The 19,085-nt window shown below is 40.2% G+C and overlaps 1 protein-coding gene across 3 annotated transcripts; it reads right to left on the reverse strand.

The window, feature by feature from the left end:
- Positions 1-848: 848 nt before the first annotated feature.
- Positions 849-17,840, reverse strand: zbtb34 (zinc finger and BTB domain containing 34). 3 transcript variants are annotated; one of them, XM_080893500.1, is made up of 3 exons: positions 17,822-17,840; positions 8,872-8,930; positions 849-7,799 (listed from the first exon to the last, which is right to left on the reverse strand). In XM_080893500.1, the coding sequence occupies exons 2-3, from the start codon at positions 8,872-8,874 to the stop codon at positions 6,237-6,239; spliced, it is 1,566 nt and encodes a 521-aa protein (XP_080749626.1). In that variant the 5' UTR covers positions 8,875-8,930; positions 17,822-17,840; the 3' UTR covers positions 849-6,236. The 3 variants fall into 3 exon arrangements, with proteins under 3 accessions (XP_080749626.1, XP_080749625.1, XP_080749624.1); XM_080893499.1 differs by lacking the exon at positions 17,822-17,840 and adding an exon at positions 16,346-16,831 and having other exon boundaries at positions 850-7,799; XM_080893498.1 differs by lacking the exons at positions 8,872-8,930; positions 17,822-17,840 and adding an exon at positions 16,346-16,831 and having other exon boundaries at positions 851-7,799.
- Positions 17,841-19,085: the final 1,245 nt, after the last annotated feature.

Below are 19,085 nucleotides of genomic sequence, written 5' to 3' on the forward strand. Positions count from 1 at the left end.
ACTCCCAGGAACTTGAAGCTGCTCACACGCTCCACAGCCGTCCCCTTAATGTGGATGGGTGGATGTGGGTCAGCATTCCTCCTGTAGTCCACGATGAGCTCCTTGGTCTTCTCGGTGTTAAGCAGCAGGTTGTTTCTGTCGCACCACTCAGCCAGACGATCCACCTCCTCCCTGTAGGCGGCCTCATCGTTGTCACTGATGAGGCCAATCACCGTGGTGTCATCTGCAAACTTAATGATGGTGTTGGAACCATCAGCAGGTCTGCAGTCGTGGGTGAAGAGGGAGTAGAGGAAAGGGCTCATCACACAGCCTTGTGGTACACCGGTGTTCATTGTGATGGTAGATGAGCAGCGGTTATCCAGCCGGACATGTTGGGGGCGGTTGGTCAGGAAGTCCAGTAACCATTTGCAGATGAGGGAACTGATACCCAGGTCTGTCAGTTTCAGATTAACTTGTGATACATGTTCTAGGCCTTTTCCTTTCTGTGAAAGAGCCCACACAGGTTTAACATGCACTCAGAGCTCACCGAGGTGCAACAGAGGAAGCTGACAATGTTTTATCACAAAAGCAACACACATGTCAGACACTCACATTTGTGAAGGTTTCGCACATGTGCACTATCATTTAATGTATACATTACTCCCATGACCTTAACACAGTACGGACAGGAAGAACAAACAGTTCAGTTGGGTAAAGACTTTGACTGGTGATAAATGTATCAAAATATTTGAGACTAATCAGGTTTATTGTTTTATGTTTTTCAACTTCTACAAGCATCACAAAAAATCATGCTTACCTAACTCAAAGTAGCTTAATTTTCATATTTCCCATTGTTTGCTTTAAAGTTTTCTAACATTTTAAAAGTGAAATTAAATTTCCCTGTTTTCAGTGACAAAGAATCTGACACACTCTCCTTTCTACGACTCTCCAAACTAATCAGTAACCTTTTGATACTGACATAACTGATATTATATTATTCTCTAGCTCCCTCTTGAGGGTAAAAGTTGCACATGCGTAACAAAGAATCACTGCAGTGCATTTTAACATTGTTCAACATAATAAATAAAGAAAGGGTGGGTGAGTAGAGTTCTCCTTTTCCCCGTTTTCTAAGAAAAGCGTTAATATTAAATAACTGATAGATCAGTTCAGTTAAGAGAAACAAAACAAAACAAAAAAAGACAAAGCAGAGCCAAATCAGCGTCTTTATTTTACAAACGCATTATTCTATTGACATTTTTTATATAATAAAAAAGCAATTTACAAGCTTAAGAACCAAAATGAAGCAGCACTGAATGATTATGAGTAAAATATATAATTTGAATAAATATATTTTATTTCATGCTATAAAATAAATTCATAAATGGCAATAGATACAACATCAGCTCTAGCTAGCTTCATTTACTTCATAGTTGTACAAAACAGTAGAGTTCTGAGGTTCACAGTTGGGTTGTGAGGTTGTGTGTAGAGTGGACAAAACAGGAGCGGAGGCATTTCTGCTATCATGGTTCAGTTCGTGGGCTCAAATGCACCTCATGCTTCAGCTCTGTGGAAAATATGGGCTCATTGAGACCTTGAGGCAGAATGTTTGGGAACAACTGACTGAGGACTTGTTTCCCCACCTGAAGAGAAGTGCACAATTATACTACGGACATATGGTAGAACGTATGTCCAGTGAGACCACTTTTAATGCTATATACCCTGAGTTCTACTTTTTTTTTTTTATGTTGTTTTTTGCCTTGTCACCAAATGCACACGAACCAGAGACATACTAGTGCAGAGTTAGGGGGGATTCAAAAACGAAAAGGAACAACAGGTAGACTGAAAACGTCCCCTCTGATCCTGAACAACTGCACCTACTGTCTCGGAGCCTGAGGAGCAAAAGGAGACCACTGAACTTCAACATAGCAACAGAGAGCCCGGTCCCAAACAGTGGCTATATAGCCCAAAATCCCTTTCATTATTTCACTCAGCTGGAGGTGCAACTCTGAACAGTGCCACTGAGTTTGATGACTGAATCACGCGCTCAGTTCTCGTGTTGCAGTTTACCAACTACCACTGGATTTTCAATTGAGCATTTCAACCGCGTTTTCACTTTCATATTTTTTTTTCTAAAAACAAGAAGTCAACCTGTCCAGAGTTTCAGAAAATATATAAAAAATAAATCGATATCAAATTGTCCTGGTCCTACTTCAATTCAACAGCTCCCTGACTTTCAGTTTGTTTGATACATGACAGGCCAATATTTCAAAAGGTTTGATGATCCCAATACACCACTTTCACTTTCAAAAAGGTTATTGCTTCTCTTTTTTCAAAAAAAAAAAAATACACAGTGGACAGAAACTGACAGAAAAGCTATGGAAGACTTACGATTTCTTTTCTAAGCCTGTATCAGTGTTTGTAAACTACCTGAAGTGAGTTTCTTACAAAAGGAACAGGACGAGTTGCAAGTTTGCAAAAAAAAAAAATTATCAAAAAAACAAAGAAAAAAAAACACAAAGTAGTCTGACAGCCTTGTAAACACTTCTTTTTGAATACTTGTGGCCCAAAATGCATATCCTGTCGCTCTCAGCGAGGTGGAACTACAAGCTGACGAAGAGGGTCCATTCGAGTGTCTATCAAGTTTAGTTGGTTTTTGTAGGTGTGTACTGCCACGTACATAACTATGATACATGAATAACATTTAAACAATTACGCCCCTGTTCACCTACAACAAAAACATGGACTTGCTTGCTGAGGACAGAAAACTGAATTTCAAAGCACCATTCGAGGGGAGAGGTCCTTACAGAAGTGATTGAGGCCTTTAAGATAACTGAGTCCCTAACAGGTAACTACAGAGATAAAGGAGACTCATCGGATAGAACTGGTATGTACTTTTAACCAAAAAACAACAACAAAAAGTAAGTGCACAATCAATGACAGGAAAAAAAAGTTTTTAAAAAATTGGCAATTGTACACAATTTTTTGGCTGAGCAGCGTGCAATTCAGCTACAGTATATGTAGGTAAGATATTTTTCTGCACAAATACTCAGTTTACTATCAGCTAAATATCCTGTCTGTTCTCATGCATCTCCTGTCTCTACTTAAATGCATAAACTACAGTACATTGATTAGATTGTCCTCGGTCGTTAAAGAGGAGGGGATTTAGTATAGCCTCTGACTATGGGGCAGCGGCTTGCAGGGAACAAGTTTGCCTCATCTGATTGTAATCAAATGCTACAAAATCAGTTACACTTTAAAATCAGTTGCCCATCATGTCACAGATTAATAAAATAAAATAAAAATCCAGTGATAGCAAGTGAAAATTAGGGGCAGAGCTTAAGTAGACTAGTACAAAATGGACAAGAATGACATGACTTAATTTCTATTCATTCTTGGCTCCACTTCACAATAAAAGATGCAGCCATATTTCATCATAATCTCTCCATTTATTCCATTCCAAAAGTAAAGAGGCACAAAAATCCAAGTGCCAGAATCTAAAACATAAAGCTTGTGGCAAGGCACTAAGTTTAAGATGCCACTTGTTGTGAAGCAGTCTCTCTTTTTTACACTGGCTTTAAACAATTACATTACCTACTGCACAACTTTTATACCTTGTTTTTATGGCTTAGTATTGTTATGTTATTTATGACTCTGCTACTTAATTTCTGCTTGTTCATTTATTTATTTTCTACACAAGTGATTGTTATAAACTGGGAAACATACATTCTTTTGCAAATTGCAATGAATTAGTCTTACATTAAATTAAGAACCTATTCTTCCTAACGAGCATTCAATTACACAATCCAGCCAAAATTTACCAGAAAAAAAAAATCATCCCCTATTAGTCTTTGGTGTTGTCTTTTGGCACAAAAATATTTTAGCAGTTTGTACCCTATTCACAAAACCTTGCTGATAATATTCCAAGAAGAAATGCTTGTTGTTTTTTTTGTCTTCAAATAAAGGGCAAGAATTATCGTAGTGAGGTTAACATGAATCAGAAACTGATTTTGTTGAGGTCAGATCAGCTGGCAACCCTGCGCACATCGCCCGCTGACAAAAATATACTTGACTTGGAAAACATTAATCTAAAAAAGTACTGTATATGCTGACAGACAGACATTGGTGATGATGATTAAGAGTGTTTGTGATAAATTCGTACACTAAAGACAATGAAAAGCTAGCTATACCGATTTTGCAAAATTATCCAAATTTTGGTTTGTCGATGAGTAAAGACGACGAATGCACATTCAAAGGAATAAAAAGGACTGCACTCTTAATATAAAATCTGACATAAGCAACAAAACACAAGATTCTCCCACCAAATGCACACAACGTAGGAAATAATATGAAAACTATAAAATTGTCAATCAATTCTCAATTCATTGACACAAATTCAGCATGGACCAGTTGGGACAAAATAAAAGCATAAAGCAGGTGCTCTTCAAAAATAAAGGCATTAACCAGCTGGATGGCGAGTAAGAAAGCAAAAATAGCACAAAAGGAACCACCCAGCTGAGCTTTAAATTAGCAAATTCTAATCATCAACCAGGCCTTTTAAGTGCCTTTTAAATGTGAATATGAATTTTTAAATCACAATGGAAATAAATCTCTATATTCCCACAACACCCCATCCCCGTAATTCAAATAGTATAGATAAAATGCAATGTTACCATATATGTGACTTGTAGCCAAAAGTATTTATGTGATTGCAGAGTCTCATCAAAGCTCAAGACATTTTTACTCAGAGTAAAAATCATCACAATTAAGACAGATTAGCACATTTTATTACTGGGACAGCACTCACCCAAACTGCTAACTCTGCAAAGTGCATCGATACTTTGGATCATCAGCTACCTCTTAAAACATTTACCTCTTAACCTTGACAATACCATAAAGTGGGCTTGACAAAATGAGGAAAACGTGTTACAAGTCTGCACCTGACCCTGAACAATGCAGAAAATGAATATCACAGATTAACTGTCCAATTGTAGAGGACACAATGGAAAACAAACCCATAGCTCTTTCAAATAATGGAAGAAAAACCATGTCACAATGGCTGAGATTCCTTTGTTCTTTCTGCTTGCATATTGTTCAGACTAGTATATTATAGTGATTTAGGTGAACACATCCAGAGCTGTTCCTGGTGTGCTGAGTTTACAATGAGTACTCCCTGCCTCTGTTAGACACTGAGTATCAAACTGGAACCCCAGGAAAAAACAAAAACATATACAATAGTTCTGAATAAACCTCATACAGGGGATATAGAGGAATACAAATTACTTCACTGTATGGATGAGATTCATCCATTACATGGATGGCAGCATCTAAAACCACGCCTAGGCTGACAGAGTGAGATCTCCAGTAGTGATGAGAGATAAAATCCTGAAGTGTTTTGAAGAAAAAAAATTTTATCTTGAAAAATAACAGAGAAATGTCTCTTACTCTGCTCTCCATATTTGCCCAATAGCACACAAGTAGGCCAGCAAGCTTTCTACTCATAACATAGCACCTTCTTAATCATGTTATCCTGGCTAACCATGAAACATTTGACAAGGACTTTGTCCCTAATCCATACAATCAGCAAGGAATATTTCCCCTAAGTATCAAGGCTTTGTGTTGAAAGAATATTCTTTACAGGGTTTGGCAATAAGATACTGTACAAAAAACCTAGAACGGATTTTAAACGTTGAACACATCTGTGCCTGGTAGGTTCTTGGCTATGAGGTAGAACCTGGTGAGTTTCATTTAAGTTAAAATACTGTCTATTATGAGTATGTAGTTGCATCATGAGGTATTGAACGGATATGTCACACGAAGCTTTGCACTGGCAGAAAAATCATTCCTTGTGTGTAAGTGGCCTCCTGTGGCCACATGTGCAAAAACAGGTTAGGTAAAAAGGTGATATGACAAGCATCTTACCAGAGCTTTCACATTATCAATTATTGCAACATGCCTATATAACTCTGTAAATATGTTTTAAAAAACATGGAAAGATAAAAAGAGAAATCAATCCGGGGGTCTTGATTATTGGGACCACCTTAAAAATAGTAAGTCGTTACTCCCTTTACTTGAAAGAATCCGATTTCTATAAAGCACCCATTTTCTCTCTGTATTTAGCATCTAACTTTCACAAAACTGACAGAAACCCTCGATGAAAGAAAGGTCCATAGTAGCGGGAGCTGATTCAAAAAGAGGAGAGTCCTTTAAATTGCGCTGAAATAAACATTTCTTAAAGCTTCCTTAACCTGAAGCAGGACCTAAAAATCACATCTTGATGCTTGAGCCTCCTCTGGACTGCACTTTGAACTCTCCTCCATTTCATTGGCTGGTGCCTCTTCTGCATATTGTGCCTCAAAGGCCATCCCCTCAGACGTATCTTCTTGGTCCTTCTGACCTGAGCTTCCCTCCATCCTCTCTGGAGAGTCCATGTGATTGCTGCCCTCTGATGCTCCCAGGTGCTTCTTCCTCAGGTGCTGGTTAAGGGTGCCCTGAAATGGGAAGCATTTCCCACAGATCTGACAGTGAAAGGGCTTGTTGTCCGTGTGGCCACGGATGTGGTACTCCAGCTGGTCTTTCCTTGTGTACTTCTTGCCACAGAATTTACAAACAAATGGGGTGATTCCCATGTGCAGGCGCATGTGGCGGTCCAGGCTCCCTTTCTGATTGAAGGTCTTTCCACAGTAGATGCAAATGAGTCTCTCATTGTAAGGGTACCACTGGCTCCGTAGGCTACGTTCTCGCACATCGTTCTCCAACCCTGTGGGTCCCACAGTTGATTCGCCATCGTCTGAGCCTGGTTTAATATGACTCAGCACCCCTGCGGGGATAGCCAACGGGCGCTTTGCCCTGGCTCGGCCACCTCTGAAGCCACTGAGAATGGAGCGGGAAGGACTGGTGTTGCTGAGGTTGACAAAGCACGGGGAGGACAGCCCTGAGTAAGAATAGGAAGCAGGCTGGATTACAGGACCATAAGAGCCCACAGTGACAGCCACTACCTGGTCTCCATCCACCAACTCTGTGTGATAGCCATCATCACCAGCTGAGGAACTGTCTGAATAAGTGGGCCTATTGGTCTTTTCTATCTTCACATGCACATCTGTTACTTGCCCATCTTTGCCAATCAGTTCCACTTGCTCTGTTTCTCCCTCCACGGGCGCATCGTGCTCTGACACACTATCACTACTGCCACGATCCGAGTGGCCTTCCTCTTGCTGCTGTCTCACCCGGCCCAGGCTTTTTCCTCCCAGCTCCAAGCGCACTTCATTCCCTGCCTGAGTCTGTCGGGAGTAGTAAGGGGGGGAGATCTGGGTGGGATTTATGAAGAGGTTGCTGTCATTGACCCCGTTGCGGCTAGTCTGCAAGCTGTCTTTCTCTGGGCTGCTGACACTAACTGGGAGGCTGATCTTGGAATGGAGGCTCTCCAGGATTTGGGTGCACTTGTCAATGATTGCCTGCATTTGCAGAAAGCTGGCAGCGGTGAGAAAACTGATAATATCTTTGAGCTGCAGGGACATGTGACCTGTGTAGCAGAAAGCAAGAAGCTGTTCAAACACCTCAGGGCTTTTGATGACTGAAATGGAAAGGCCACTCATGGTGCTCAAAGCTGAGTGGTCACGGAAGTAGGGTGAACTAGCTGCCAGCACGGCCTTGTGGGCTCGAAAGGGCTGGCCCTGAACGTGAACAATGATGTCGCACAGCTTCCCTTGCAGCCGCAACTCATTGAGTTGGGTCAGAACAGTGTTGCTGAACTCCGGCACATCAAACTCGAAGTAGCTGCCGTCGTCCATTTCTTGTATACGTTTCTCCAGTTTGTTGACAGCCTGATGGGAGAAGAAAAAAGACAAAATATCAGATGTTGTCATATTAAACTGCAACATTTTAATAGCTTCAAGGTACAAAAAAGCACTGGGCCATGTATACACTCAGCTTTGTGCAGAAACTAATGCCATGTCATTCAAGCCCTGCACTAAATCATACCTTCATTAACACTATAATGTTAAGTAGGTTTAAACTGCTCCTCAAAGCATTTTTAAAATTTGACAAAAAATGAACTCCACTATCAAACAAGCAGGAGAAAATGGATGGATAGATTCCAATTTCTTTCAAGTTCACTCTTTACCCTAACAACCTTCAAACATTCAAGATTTTATGCTTTTCTCATTGGCATTAACCACCAACATGAATATGTGAATAATAATTGTGTTAATTACATATGCATTAGGGTGATTAATATATAATATAATATAATACTAATATATAGACTAATATATCTGCTACAGGCAACTGGATGAATTGACTACCAGTTGGTTTTTGGTTGCACTGCATGTACACACACACGGTTGTCTAGGAATGCAACTGTCACTGCCAGTTGCTGGACTGATTGTGACATGTCAAATTTTAACTTCGGTACCTTACCAAAGCCATTTCTTAATAGCCATTTCTCAACCTGTATGTGCACACACATGCTGTTTAAAAGCAGCACAAACTGAGTGCTTAATACAATGTGAAAAAAGATGCTTGGTTGAACCACGTAGCTCACTTAAATCTTTGCCAAAACAGTGCCCCTGCAATAAATTACAGCAACGAGGCAATTATTAGATTCTCAGCCATGGCTTTGGGTTGGCTGTGGATCACGAGGTAAAGCAGGTTACCTACTAATCGGAAAGTCGGTGGTTCAAAACCTGAATAATCCAGTCTGCTGGCTAAAGTATCCTTGGGCAAGATACGAACCCCAAGTTGCTCTCCAAGTTGTTCAGTGTAGTGTGAATGGTTGTGAATTTTAGATTGAACACACTTAGGTGTAGAAAGAAACTCTGGATGAATGAGGCATGTTTTATGGAGTGTTTTGAGTGTTTGAGTAGAAAAGTGCTATATAAGAACCAGTCCATTTACCATTTATTTCTTCTGATGTGACTGTTAGATAATCCTCTGTCAGGTTTTCCCAGTCTGTGCTGTGGATGACACATCAACTCGCTTTAGTTTCAATTTGGGAACGTCTCCTCTAAGAACGTTCTATCAATTTCTTGGACATTAGTAGGGCTGGGCGATATGACCCAAAATTCATATCTCGATATTTTTTAGCTGGATGGCGATATAAGATATATATCTCGATTTTTTTTTTAAGCCATAAAGTAAGAACAAAAAGAGAGTTCTTAGTCAAAGCTGTGTCCCAGATGTCACACAGGCACTTTTATTAACATACAGCACAGATGTACATGAAAAATTACTCAAAATTAAATTATGAGCATTCATTAAATAATAATGCTCCATAAATAAAAGAAAACAAGGTTGTTTTTGTGCTAAACAAAGAGCTCACAATTGTGCAGTCAAAATGTAAACTAAAAGACGCTGAGCGTAATAACAAAGACAGACAGATTTCACAGCTGCTCTGTTCCCAAGTTTTACTGTGTGACTGATAGCCTGGAGTTTGAAATCCGCTTCATAACCACGTCTCTTACAGGTGCCATTTATGGTCCTTATACACACACAATACGGTAATATTACGTTGATGCACAGTACATATCACTCCGCGAAGCTCCTCGGTAGCCGTAATGCGCCGACAATCTATCAAGCGGTGCAGCTCGTACTCAAACATTTTTGACAGATTGCTGAGCGCCGTGTACCACATAAAATCAGTTCGCGGCCATCAAGCACAACCAGAATTCATACATAAGGCGCGCTATCAACTTTTGAGAGAATGAAAGGATTTTAGGGTTAGCGCTGTTAGCTCGTTAGCATGTTTAGCTCGTTAGCACGTTGACGCCGTCCAGCCCCACGCATGGGGCGATGCGCAGTAACTCGTTAACGGAGATTTGCCGTGTCCGTCTTGTCACTGCCTGCATGTGAAGCGATGGGGGAGGAGGGGGAGTTGTCTTCAGTGAAGGCGAGGCGGAGTAACGTTGCGTAGAGACAAAAGTGGACGAAAGAGAGGCAAACTTGCGGCTCCACAACTATAATTATAACGTAACATAGACTATATCGATATAAAGGATATTGTCACATCTTATATCTCGTATAAAAATATATCGATATGTTTTAAAAACTCGATATATCGCCCAGCTCTAGACATTAGTGCAGTAGGACATGTGAAGCAGAGAGAAGATAAGAGACTACAGCTGTTGACAACACCTGAGCCTACTGTAAATGTATATCTAAAACCCAGATGGACAGACACCAAAAAGATCCCAAATGTCAGTAATTATGATGAAGGGAAGTTAGTCCTGGCCAGAGCACTTGCAACTGTACTGCTCAGTTGCAGATAAACCACCAAACAAACAATTCATTTCAACAGATATGGTCAAAAGAAGACAATGAGATGAAACCATGTTTTTGAAGTAATGTCTGGATGGTAGGTGCTTTGAAAATGAACAATGTGGAATCTGATTTCATTCTTTCAGCTCTGAAGAATGTAGCATTATCATGGGAAGATCTCAAAAGCTCTCTAAAATCTTCAGAAAATAATTACGTAAAAACCTCAGAGAAGAGCTTCAAGTCATTTGAAAAAAAGTCATTTCACTGTAAGTACAAACGGCTACAAGTGAGCTCAAACGGCTGCCAGTTTGTCCAGACTTGCTGCTCTGCTGACATGCATTTACAGTTATAAAGCGACACAATGCACTTGACCTGCATGGGAAGCAAGCTAGGTAACAGCCCTTGCAAACTAAGGCCTGACAGTAAATACAACATCACACTTTCTGGAAAAATGTGCTCTGGTGAAACAAGGAGAGGTATATATCGAAAGTAAAGTCAAACACAGACCAGAGACAGTTTTTCAAGAAAACAACATCATAACAACACTAAAACACAATAGTGGAAATACCTTAGGAAATGGGCAACTTGCTGAATCAGCTATGAATTTTGAATCTCGAAAACTGGTTGACGTTAATTTAAAAACATTTTGTTCAAAACTGCTTCCATTTTTGACCAAAGTTGCCTACCAGAGTCTGGTGGACAATTAGGCAATAATGTCTACATTTACTTCTAGGGAGCTGCTCAAGTACTGTATAGTCCATAGTAGTGTAAAGTAGGAGTGCTGGATATCTTGGTAATTTTCTTGGAAGGCAACATGTAAAGTTAATAAAGTGTAATTATTATTGAATAGAGAATTTCAGTTTCCCATGCTTTATCCTATAGTTTAATGTCTTTAAACTTCCTTACATTTACTACTTACTCGCTGCTGCTAGTAAAGAGGGAGTTGAAAGTAAAGTAACTCTAAGAAATGAAAGTGATAGAGAGATTATGTTCCTGTGTCCCGCATACACTGACTGCATTGTGCTATATCAGGCAGTTAGTCGTGCCATAAAGATATGTGTATACCTTGTTTGGCAGAGAAAGAAGAAAATCTGGTTCTGCCTGGAAGATGAGCGCAAGATAACCGTTCTTAAAAAGAAAAACCTTTTTTCATACCTAACATGAGCATGAGGAAGTACGCCGTCTTTTAAATTTGCTGTTTGAGCTGTTCTTTCTTGATGAGCATACCTCCAATAGCTAAATTAAAAGGTTTACAACCTAAAAGTTGCAACTTTCAGGGTTTCACTTTCATGCCCCCATCAAAGTGGAGGGGCCAATGTTGACAACTGGCACACTAAGCTTCAACAATAATATATTGATTTAAGGTGGATTAAAAAGTATCAACAAATGGAAATCCTGCCTTCCTAGACAAACTAGTTAAACAACACTGGGAACACTTCTGTTTGTAAAAGCGAATACATTTATCTTGCAAACCTTAACTGGTGTGTCAGTTCTCCAGAATAGACTTCCTCCCTCTCAACTCCATCTGCCCTTAAATAATCTATCCCTCTGCACCTCCTCCATCCCTCCTGCCCCCTTGCTGGCAATTCAGCATGATCTTCTGTGCATTTAGTCCCTGTCAGCACTTTGGGAACACTTTATCTAGTTGCCAAAGCGTGCCAAGACACCTGTCCAACAAACCATATGTCGTGATCCTGGTTTAGGAAAGGAGAAGTGGTAACAAAACATAAAGAACCCTAAAGCAGACATGCATTAGTTTCACTTCCTCCATAGGCAGCATTCAAATACAACATCTTCATACACATGCGCAAAAAAAAAAAAAAAAAAAGATTCTAGCAATGGCTGCCAACAGCATGCATGTGAGAAGGAGCCAAGTGGAAGGGCAGCCAAAGAATGCATGCTCAGTAGTTGAGATGCACATGCTGAGTGAGGGTCACATGCTTGGCTCACATGGGAAAGCTGAAAATGTTTAAACTCAGCTCAAAAATTACATCTGTGGCTCAAGTTCCTTGTCTGGTAATAGACCAATCTGATACAGCTGCTTCATGTAGGCAGGTAAAAAAGAAAGGGATATTTTACATAACCAAAACATCAGCGTAACAGTGATGGAAAGATGTCACACAAAGTTTGGATTCTAAAATGCTGCCATTTCACTGAAAGTCTAAGTCAGCAGGCAAACACTGTATGCTTTCTTCAACATCAGGACAGAAGTGCCTCACAAGCAAAAGGCTCGGGGAGCATTTTTAATGAGATTAAAAAAAATATATATATATTTTATATATATATATATATATATATATATATATATATATATATATATATATATATATATATATATATATATATATATACACACACACACACACACACACACACACACACACACACACACACACACACAAAAGTAAACTAGATTGTGATACACCTAGGGGAGGGTACGATGTGAGACTCTTAGGAGTGAAAATAAGGCACATTCTGAAAAACGTTAAGGCTTAGTAAAATATCAGAAAGCAGAGCTAAATATTGGATGCTTAGCCTTTGGGTGTCTTCGCTTATTAAATTTGTTTGCAGTACATAAGTGGAATTCAAGAAAATGCTCATCCTTCGTTTCTGCCTACTCACATGCTTATGAGATGAACACAGTGGAAAACTTTATAGTAGAAACCATCCATATCTATAATCTTACTGCACTCCCCCACACACACACACAAAGTACTTACATTCATAAACCACTAATGAGGAACAATTGACTAACACAATCATACAGCAATGTAAGCATTCACATGACTTGTTGGTGACAGTGTGCTCCCCAAAGATAAGATTCTAGATAACATACGAGGAGGTTAATGTTATCGTTCCTTTTTCATCATATGCATTCACTACAAGCAGCAGCTGAAGAATTTAGTTAGGAGTAACTAACCTTAGCACAAAAGGTAAGGATATTTGTGTTTAGTCGATTAATTCTTTACTGTAACAATACAGTAATACATCTTGTAATTTTGGAAAGTTTGCTTATTTCCTCTTAAATGGTGCCATGTTCCTATAGAAAATGAATTTTTGGGTTGAGCAGCAGAGATAAGTATAGGCGTTGCATCCATGAAAAACTTGGCAAATCTTCTCTGCCAGTGCCAAACAGCTTATTCTGTAATTGACTCTTGTTTGGTGTTGTTTATTAGATTGGATTATTAAAATATGAAGAAATGAGAGTTATTGGCAGTTCTACAATTCATTAAAGCCCATTTTAAATTAGTACCTACTTGGATGGACTCGACTCCTCTCAGATCAACTGGTTTTCCATTATAATTTAGTGCCTCCTGATTCGTGCGGTCATTATCATGGCAACGTGTAGGAGCGTGCCGCGACATAGTTAATATGCGACAGGAATGTTACAAAAAAGGTGGATGTCAAGGCAAGAACATACCTGGTGTTTGGTCTGTGGCTTTTCATCAGACTCACGGAAAACAAAAATGGCGGTTTTGATTTTCGTCAACTAGACGCTCTCATGACTCATCCTAGTGACACTACTGACCAGCTAATTGGTGCAGTCTGACGACGTGACATTTTAGAACCTGCTTGGATTCCCTGGAAACCTGGCCAAGCAGGTACTAAAAAATTACCTGGTACCAGGTACTTGGACCTAATGGAAAACCCTGGAAACCATGGCAAACTGTGCCAAGTCGATCCTAATGGAAAAGGGGCTTAATTCAACAAACTGGGGTCTCAGTAGCACCTGGAAGAACCATACATAGCCAGAACAGCCTGCCACCCACTCCTAATGCTGGTGACCAACTTGATTACACATTGCTGTCGGATGGCATCCCATGCTTAAACCAGCATTGGTGAGCTAGAGGGGCTGTGTTGATCACTCTAGCGCAAACTGCACACCCAGGTTTATCACACAATTGTTTAACGGGATTCGGGTCAGGACTGCAGGAAGCCCATTCAACCCTCTCCATTCCCAAATTCTGGAGGTAGTCTATGATAAAAACCACTCTGTCAAGTTTTTCATGGGTGCAACCAACATCCTTGACTCAGCAGCTCAACCCACAAATGCATTTTCCTTACAAAGGCGTCATCATTTAGGGGGGAATAAACAGGGTTTCAAGCAGTATAATCTTTATCGCTATTGCAGTGTTACAACAATTATTGATCCACACACAACCTTGTCCAGTAAAATTTGCACAAACTGTTTGTGCCAGGTTTAGTTAAAGGGCAACCCAGTTCACACAAACAACAATACTTTATGACTTTTCCTTTTCTGGATCAGTTGTCACGCATTCCCTGACAAATTTTCTACATCATATGAACAGCACTTTTAATGACCAGCAGCAATTAGCTGAGCCATCACTTCACTACACTGTATTTATACCTGGAGCAAATCTTACACTGTTACAACTACTGATGGTAGCAAAGCAGTTATCGAATGTCTACATTTTACTTTGTTATAAATACTGTACAATTTAATAAGACAATTTAAGGAAATGCATGAGAAAATATTAGAGTTTAGGTTATAATATAAAAGAACATCAACACAGTAACATTTATATAAAGAATTGAGAGATAAACATCACAAATCATGACAAAAACACAGTGGAGAAATTATTATTATTTTGAAATTTGCATGGCACTGTAATGTAACTGAAACAGACAAAATTACTACAGGCAGTCACTATATTGCCCCAATAATCTTCTAAATGACCAGGTTACAACACAGAGCTGTTTTAGCATATAACAATGTACACAGCTAACTCTCCTGCTAACTGTCTTGTGTTTCATAACGCAATATTGCTGCTTCTCCAAAACAGAAAGCAAAGCAAAAAAAACAAAAAACAAAAGCGGACAGTTGGGCGGGTTTAAACCATATTGCCAACTCTTAACTGTATTAGTCCCACTCTGATCTAACATGACTCGTAATATATATGATATTACTACTGTTTTCCGATATAGTTATTAACGAATAACACAAGTTGGTGGTTTCTTTGTAAATTATCAACACATTTAAATGGAAAATATAAGACAACAGCAATAAGCACAAGTGCTTGGTGACAATGAACCCAGGTATTCCTTATAATGTGTCTGACAGCTCGCCATGATGTCTCTGCACTTTGCCCTTCACAGTTGTAACATCACTATGAGTTAGTAGGCACCGACTTTTCCAAAGAGCCCTGCTACATTGATATGTTCTTTAGTCTTTATGTTTAAAACCTGCCTTATGAAAACGAAATTAGATGCAGGCTACTATCTGATATGTAAAATAAATGGGGGACCGATGCCACCCTGGGAACGAACAATAGGGTTAAAAATAAATCGTACCGTTACAGCTAATTTGGTGCGTTAACTTATTATGAGCTCCCTTTACCTGTGTCACCCTGGTTTGTGCATGGGAGAATATTAGCATGCAGCGCCTATCTAACCGCACATGCATGTCTTTCCATTGCGGAGCCAATGCAGGGTGTCTCAAACTTTAATGCAAACGCTTCGTTGATAGTTACTGATTTGGGGGGGGGGTCTACTCTGCGGAGCAGCTAATGTTAGCGCTAGCTTGACAATTTACAGCCACCGGCTTTCTGTTTACATCTCCCCTGCTTCTCACTTCTGCGGTATCTTCTAGTTAGATTAAGGTGGGTTACAAATTTGCTTCAGTTCACCGGGCCGAGACATCCAAAAGTATCAAGCACCGCTCAAGCAGCGGCTAACTAGCCACATTAGCTACCCTAGAATCGAGCTTTATTCCAGAAAAAAATACATAACTTTCAAAGAGACTTTATTCCTGTGTAAGCTAACGAGCTGAACACGTTTTCTGTGGCTTTAAAAAAGCTTGACACCCTCACACGATTTAACTAGGCAACAACGTCGAACACGGGCACAAACTATGTAGGCTGTCATATGAAAGCGGTATCATGCTAGTTAGCTTATGCTAACAGAACTAGCTTTAGGAGCAACCGCTCAGTAGCGACCAGTGCTAGCTAGGAGCTAACGTTAACTAGCAATTAGTTGCTAGCGGTCGCGGGTAATAACTCCTCATTATTCACACTGCGAGAGCACAGAAGAGCCGACTTTACAAGCGTATTTATGGTCACCAGTCCATGCCAGATCTTAAGTCCACCAAACTCACCGTCTTGCAGATTAGCATTAAACGTTGTCCATTCCCTTCAGTGGTTCGCTAACGCTACAGCCAGGCCTCCCCCCCTCTCTAGTCCAGATGTGTCAGACAGTTGCTGCTGCAATTTTTGCATCAACAGGAAGTGTTCTTTAGGCTCTTTACATTCATTCTATCAGCGTAGTTTGCAGCAGCCCCTCCCTTGCTTCATGTCAGCGTTGCATACTGTAACATCGTGTTCCCAGTATAGAACGTGATGGAGGACGCGCACAGGCGGAAAAATAAATGTAAAGTAACCCACAGTCGCGCTCTGATTGTTTTCTACAGATAACGTGGCTATACATTCTCTTATACGTCTACGCCCATAACGCGGCAGTGTACGTCAGATTCGCGTGCTTTCACTTTTGCTAAGCTCTATAAATCTGTATTTTTTATCTCTATAATCTTGTAAATTTGGTAAAACTATCGTTTGCTTTATTGGAATCAAGTTATACCGGCACTTTCCAGCTGTGTAGAGACCCCCACCTCCCCCCTCCGCCCCCAAGATGCACACACACACACACACACACACACACACACACACACACACACACACACACACACACACACACACTTTATTGTTTAGTTTAGAAGCATAAGATTATTACCAAAACATCTGCATTATTACCAAGTGTCTTAAACTCTGACTCGTTTGATCAAACTGCTTCGACAGCTTTAGTCAACTCTGCGTTCATAAGAGTTGATAATATATGTATATATATTCTTACTTTATTATATTTTTCCAACGTGCTTTGTTAATACTTCTGGTAAATCTACGATAATCTGGCATTATACATTAAAAACCATTAATTCCCTTCTACCACAAAGGGGCGCCAGAGACTAAATTGATGAAACACAATCTCGACCTCGCACAGTGACGCGCAGCTTTCAAAACGTACATCGGGATAGCAAGGGAATCATCCAATTTAAACAATGACATTATTGTTAATAATAATAATAATAGTAAATTGCTAAACTGAATGTAAGTGATGTGCAAAAATGTAAATGTGTTTCTCTGGCTTTGAACCATGTGGTGAATGCCCATGGACGAGTGAGGAAAACACTGGAACTCAGCAGAATGAGGAAATGTTCTGTTTCATAAAGCCCAGTGTTGGCTCACATAGTAGAAATAAACATTGTTGGTCGTAATTCTACAATTAATTTAATAAATCGACCAATAATGACATAGTATAAAAGAATATCAGTGTAGGAGGAGTTTAGGTAAACACTATTTTAATTTGGCTCTCACTGAAATACTGATTTCTTCCCTGCTGTAATCTGTTTTATGTGCACTTAACGGTATTCAAAGAAGCCCCGCAAGTATATATATATATATATATATATATATATATATATATATATATATATATATATATATATATATATATATATATATATAAACACCCAGCACGCCCCTGCGGGCGGTTTATCCCTCAAGCTCGGGTCCTCTACCAGAGGCCTGGGAGCTTGAGGGTCCTGCGCAGTATCTTAGCTGTTCCCAGGACTGCGCTCTTCTGGACAGAGATCTCCGATGTTGTTCCCGGGATCTGCTGGAGCCACTCGCCTAGCTTGGGAGTCACCGCACCTAGTGCTCCGATTACCACGGGGACCACCGTTACCTTCACCCTCCACATCCTCTCGAGCTCTTCTCTGAGCCCTTGGTATTTCTCCAGCTTCTCGTGTTCCTTCTTCCTGATATTGCTGTCATTCGGAACCGCTACATCGATCACTACGGCCGTCTTCTTCTGTTTGTCTACCACCACTATGTCCGGTTGGTTAGCCACCACCATTTTGTCCGTCTGTATCTGGAAGTCCCACAGGATCTTAGCTCGGTCATTCTCCACCACCCTTGGGGGCATCTCCCATTTTGACCTCGGGACTTCCAGGTTATACTCGGCACAGATGTTCCTGTACACTATGCCGGCCACTTGGTTATGGCGTTCCATGTATGCCTTGCCTGCTAGCATCTTGCACCCTGCTGTTATGTGCTGGATTGTCTCTGGGGCATCTTTACACAGCCTGCACCTGGGGTCTTGCCTGGTGTGATAGACCCCAGCCTCTATGGATCTTGTGCTCAGAGCTTGTTCTTGTGCTGCCATGATTAGTGCCTCTGTGCTGTCTTTCAGTCCAGCTTTGTCCAGCCACTGGTAGGATTTCTGGATATCAGCCACCTCCTCTATCTGCCGGTGGTACATACCGTGCAGGGGCCTGTCCTTCCATGATGGTTCCTCGTCTCCCTCCTCTTTCTTGGGTTTCTGCTGCCTGAGGTATTCACTGAGCACTCGGTCAGTTGGGGCCATCTTCCCAATGTATTCTTGGATGTATATATATATATATATATATATATATATATATATATATATATATATATATATATATATATATATATATATATATATATATATATATAATTTTTGCATAAAAGCTTTGCTCATTTCATTTTATCTTTCATAACCCATTCATGTGTAAATATCAAATGTAACCTCCCCAGATGTTAATATTATTGCTCTTTGTATCAAACTTGATATGGTGTCTGTTTTTCTGTTGGTAAAAGGGACAAACACACCTGTCTTTGGTCTACTCTTAGAAAGACTTTCTATGCTCCTTGTGGTGGAGAGGAATGAATGTGCGCTGTGTGTGTTTCTTTCTCTCTTTCTTTTAAAGTGTGAGTGACAGGTTGGCAGCTCAGGTGAATATCTGACCTAATCTGTGTGCA

The sequence above is a fragment of the Rhamphochromis sp. 'chilingali' genome, assembly GCF_963969265.1.
Source record: "Rhamphochromis sp. 'chilingali' genome assembly, chromosome: 10".
Lineage (NCBI taxonomy): Eukaryota > Metazoa > Chordata > Actinopteri > Cichliformes > Cichlidae > Rhamphochromis > Rhamphochromis sp. 'chilingali'.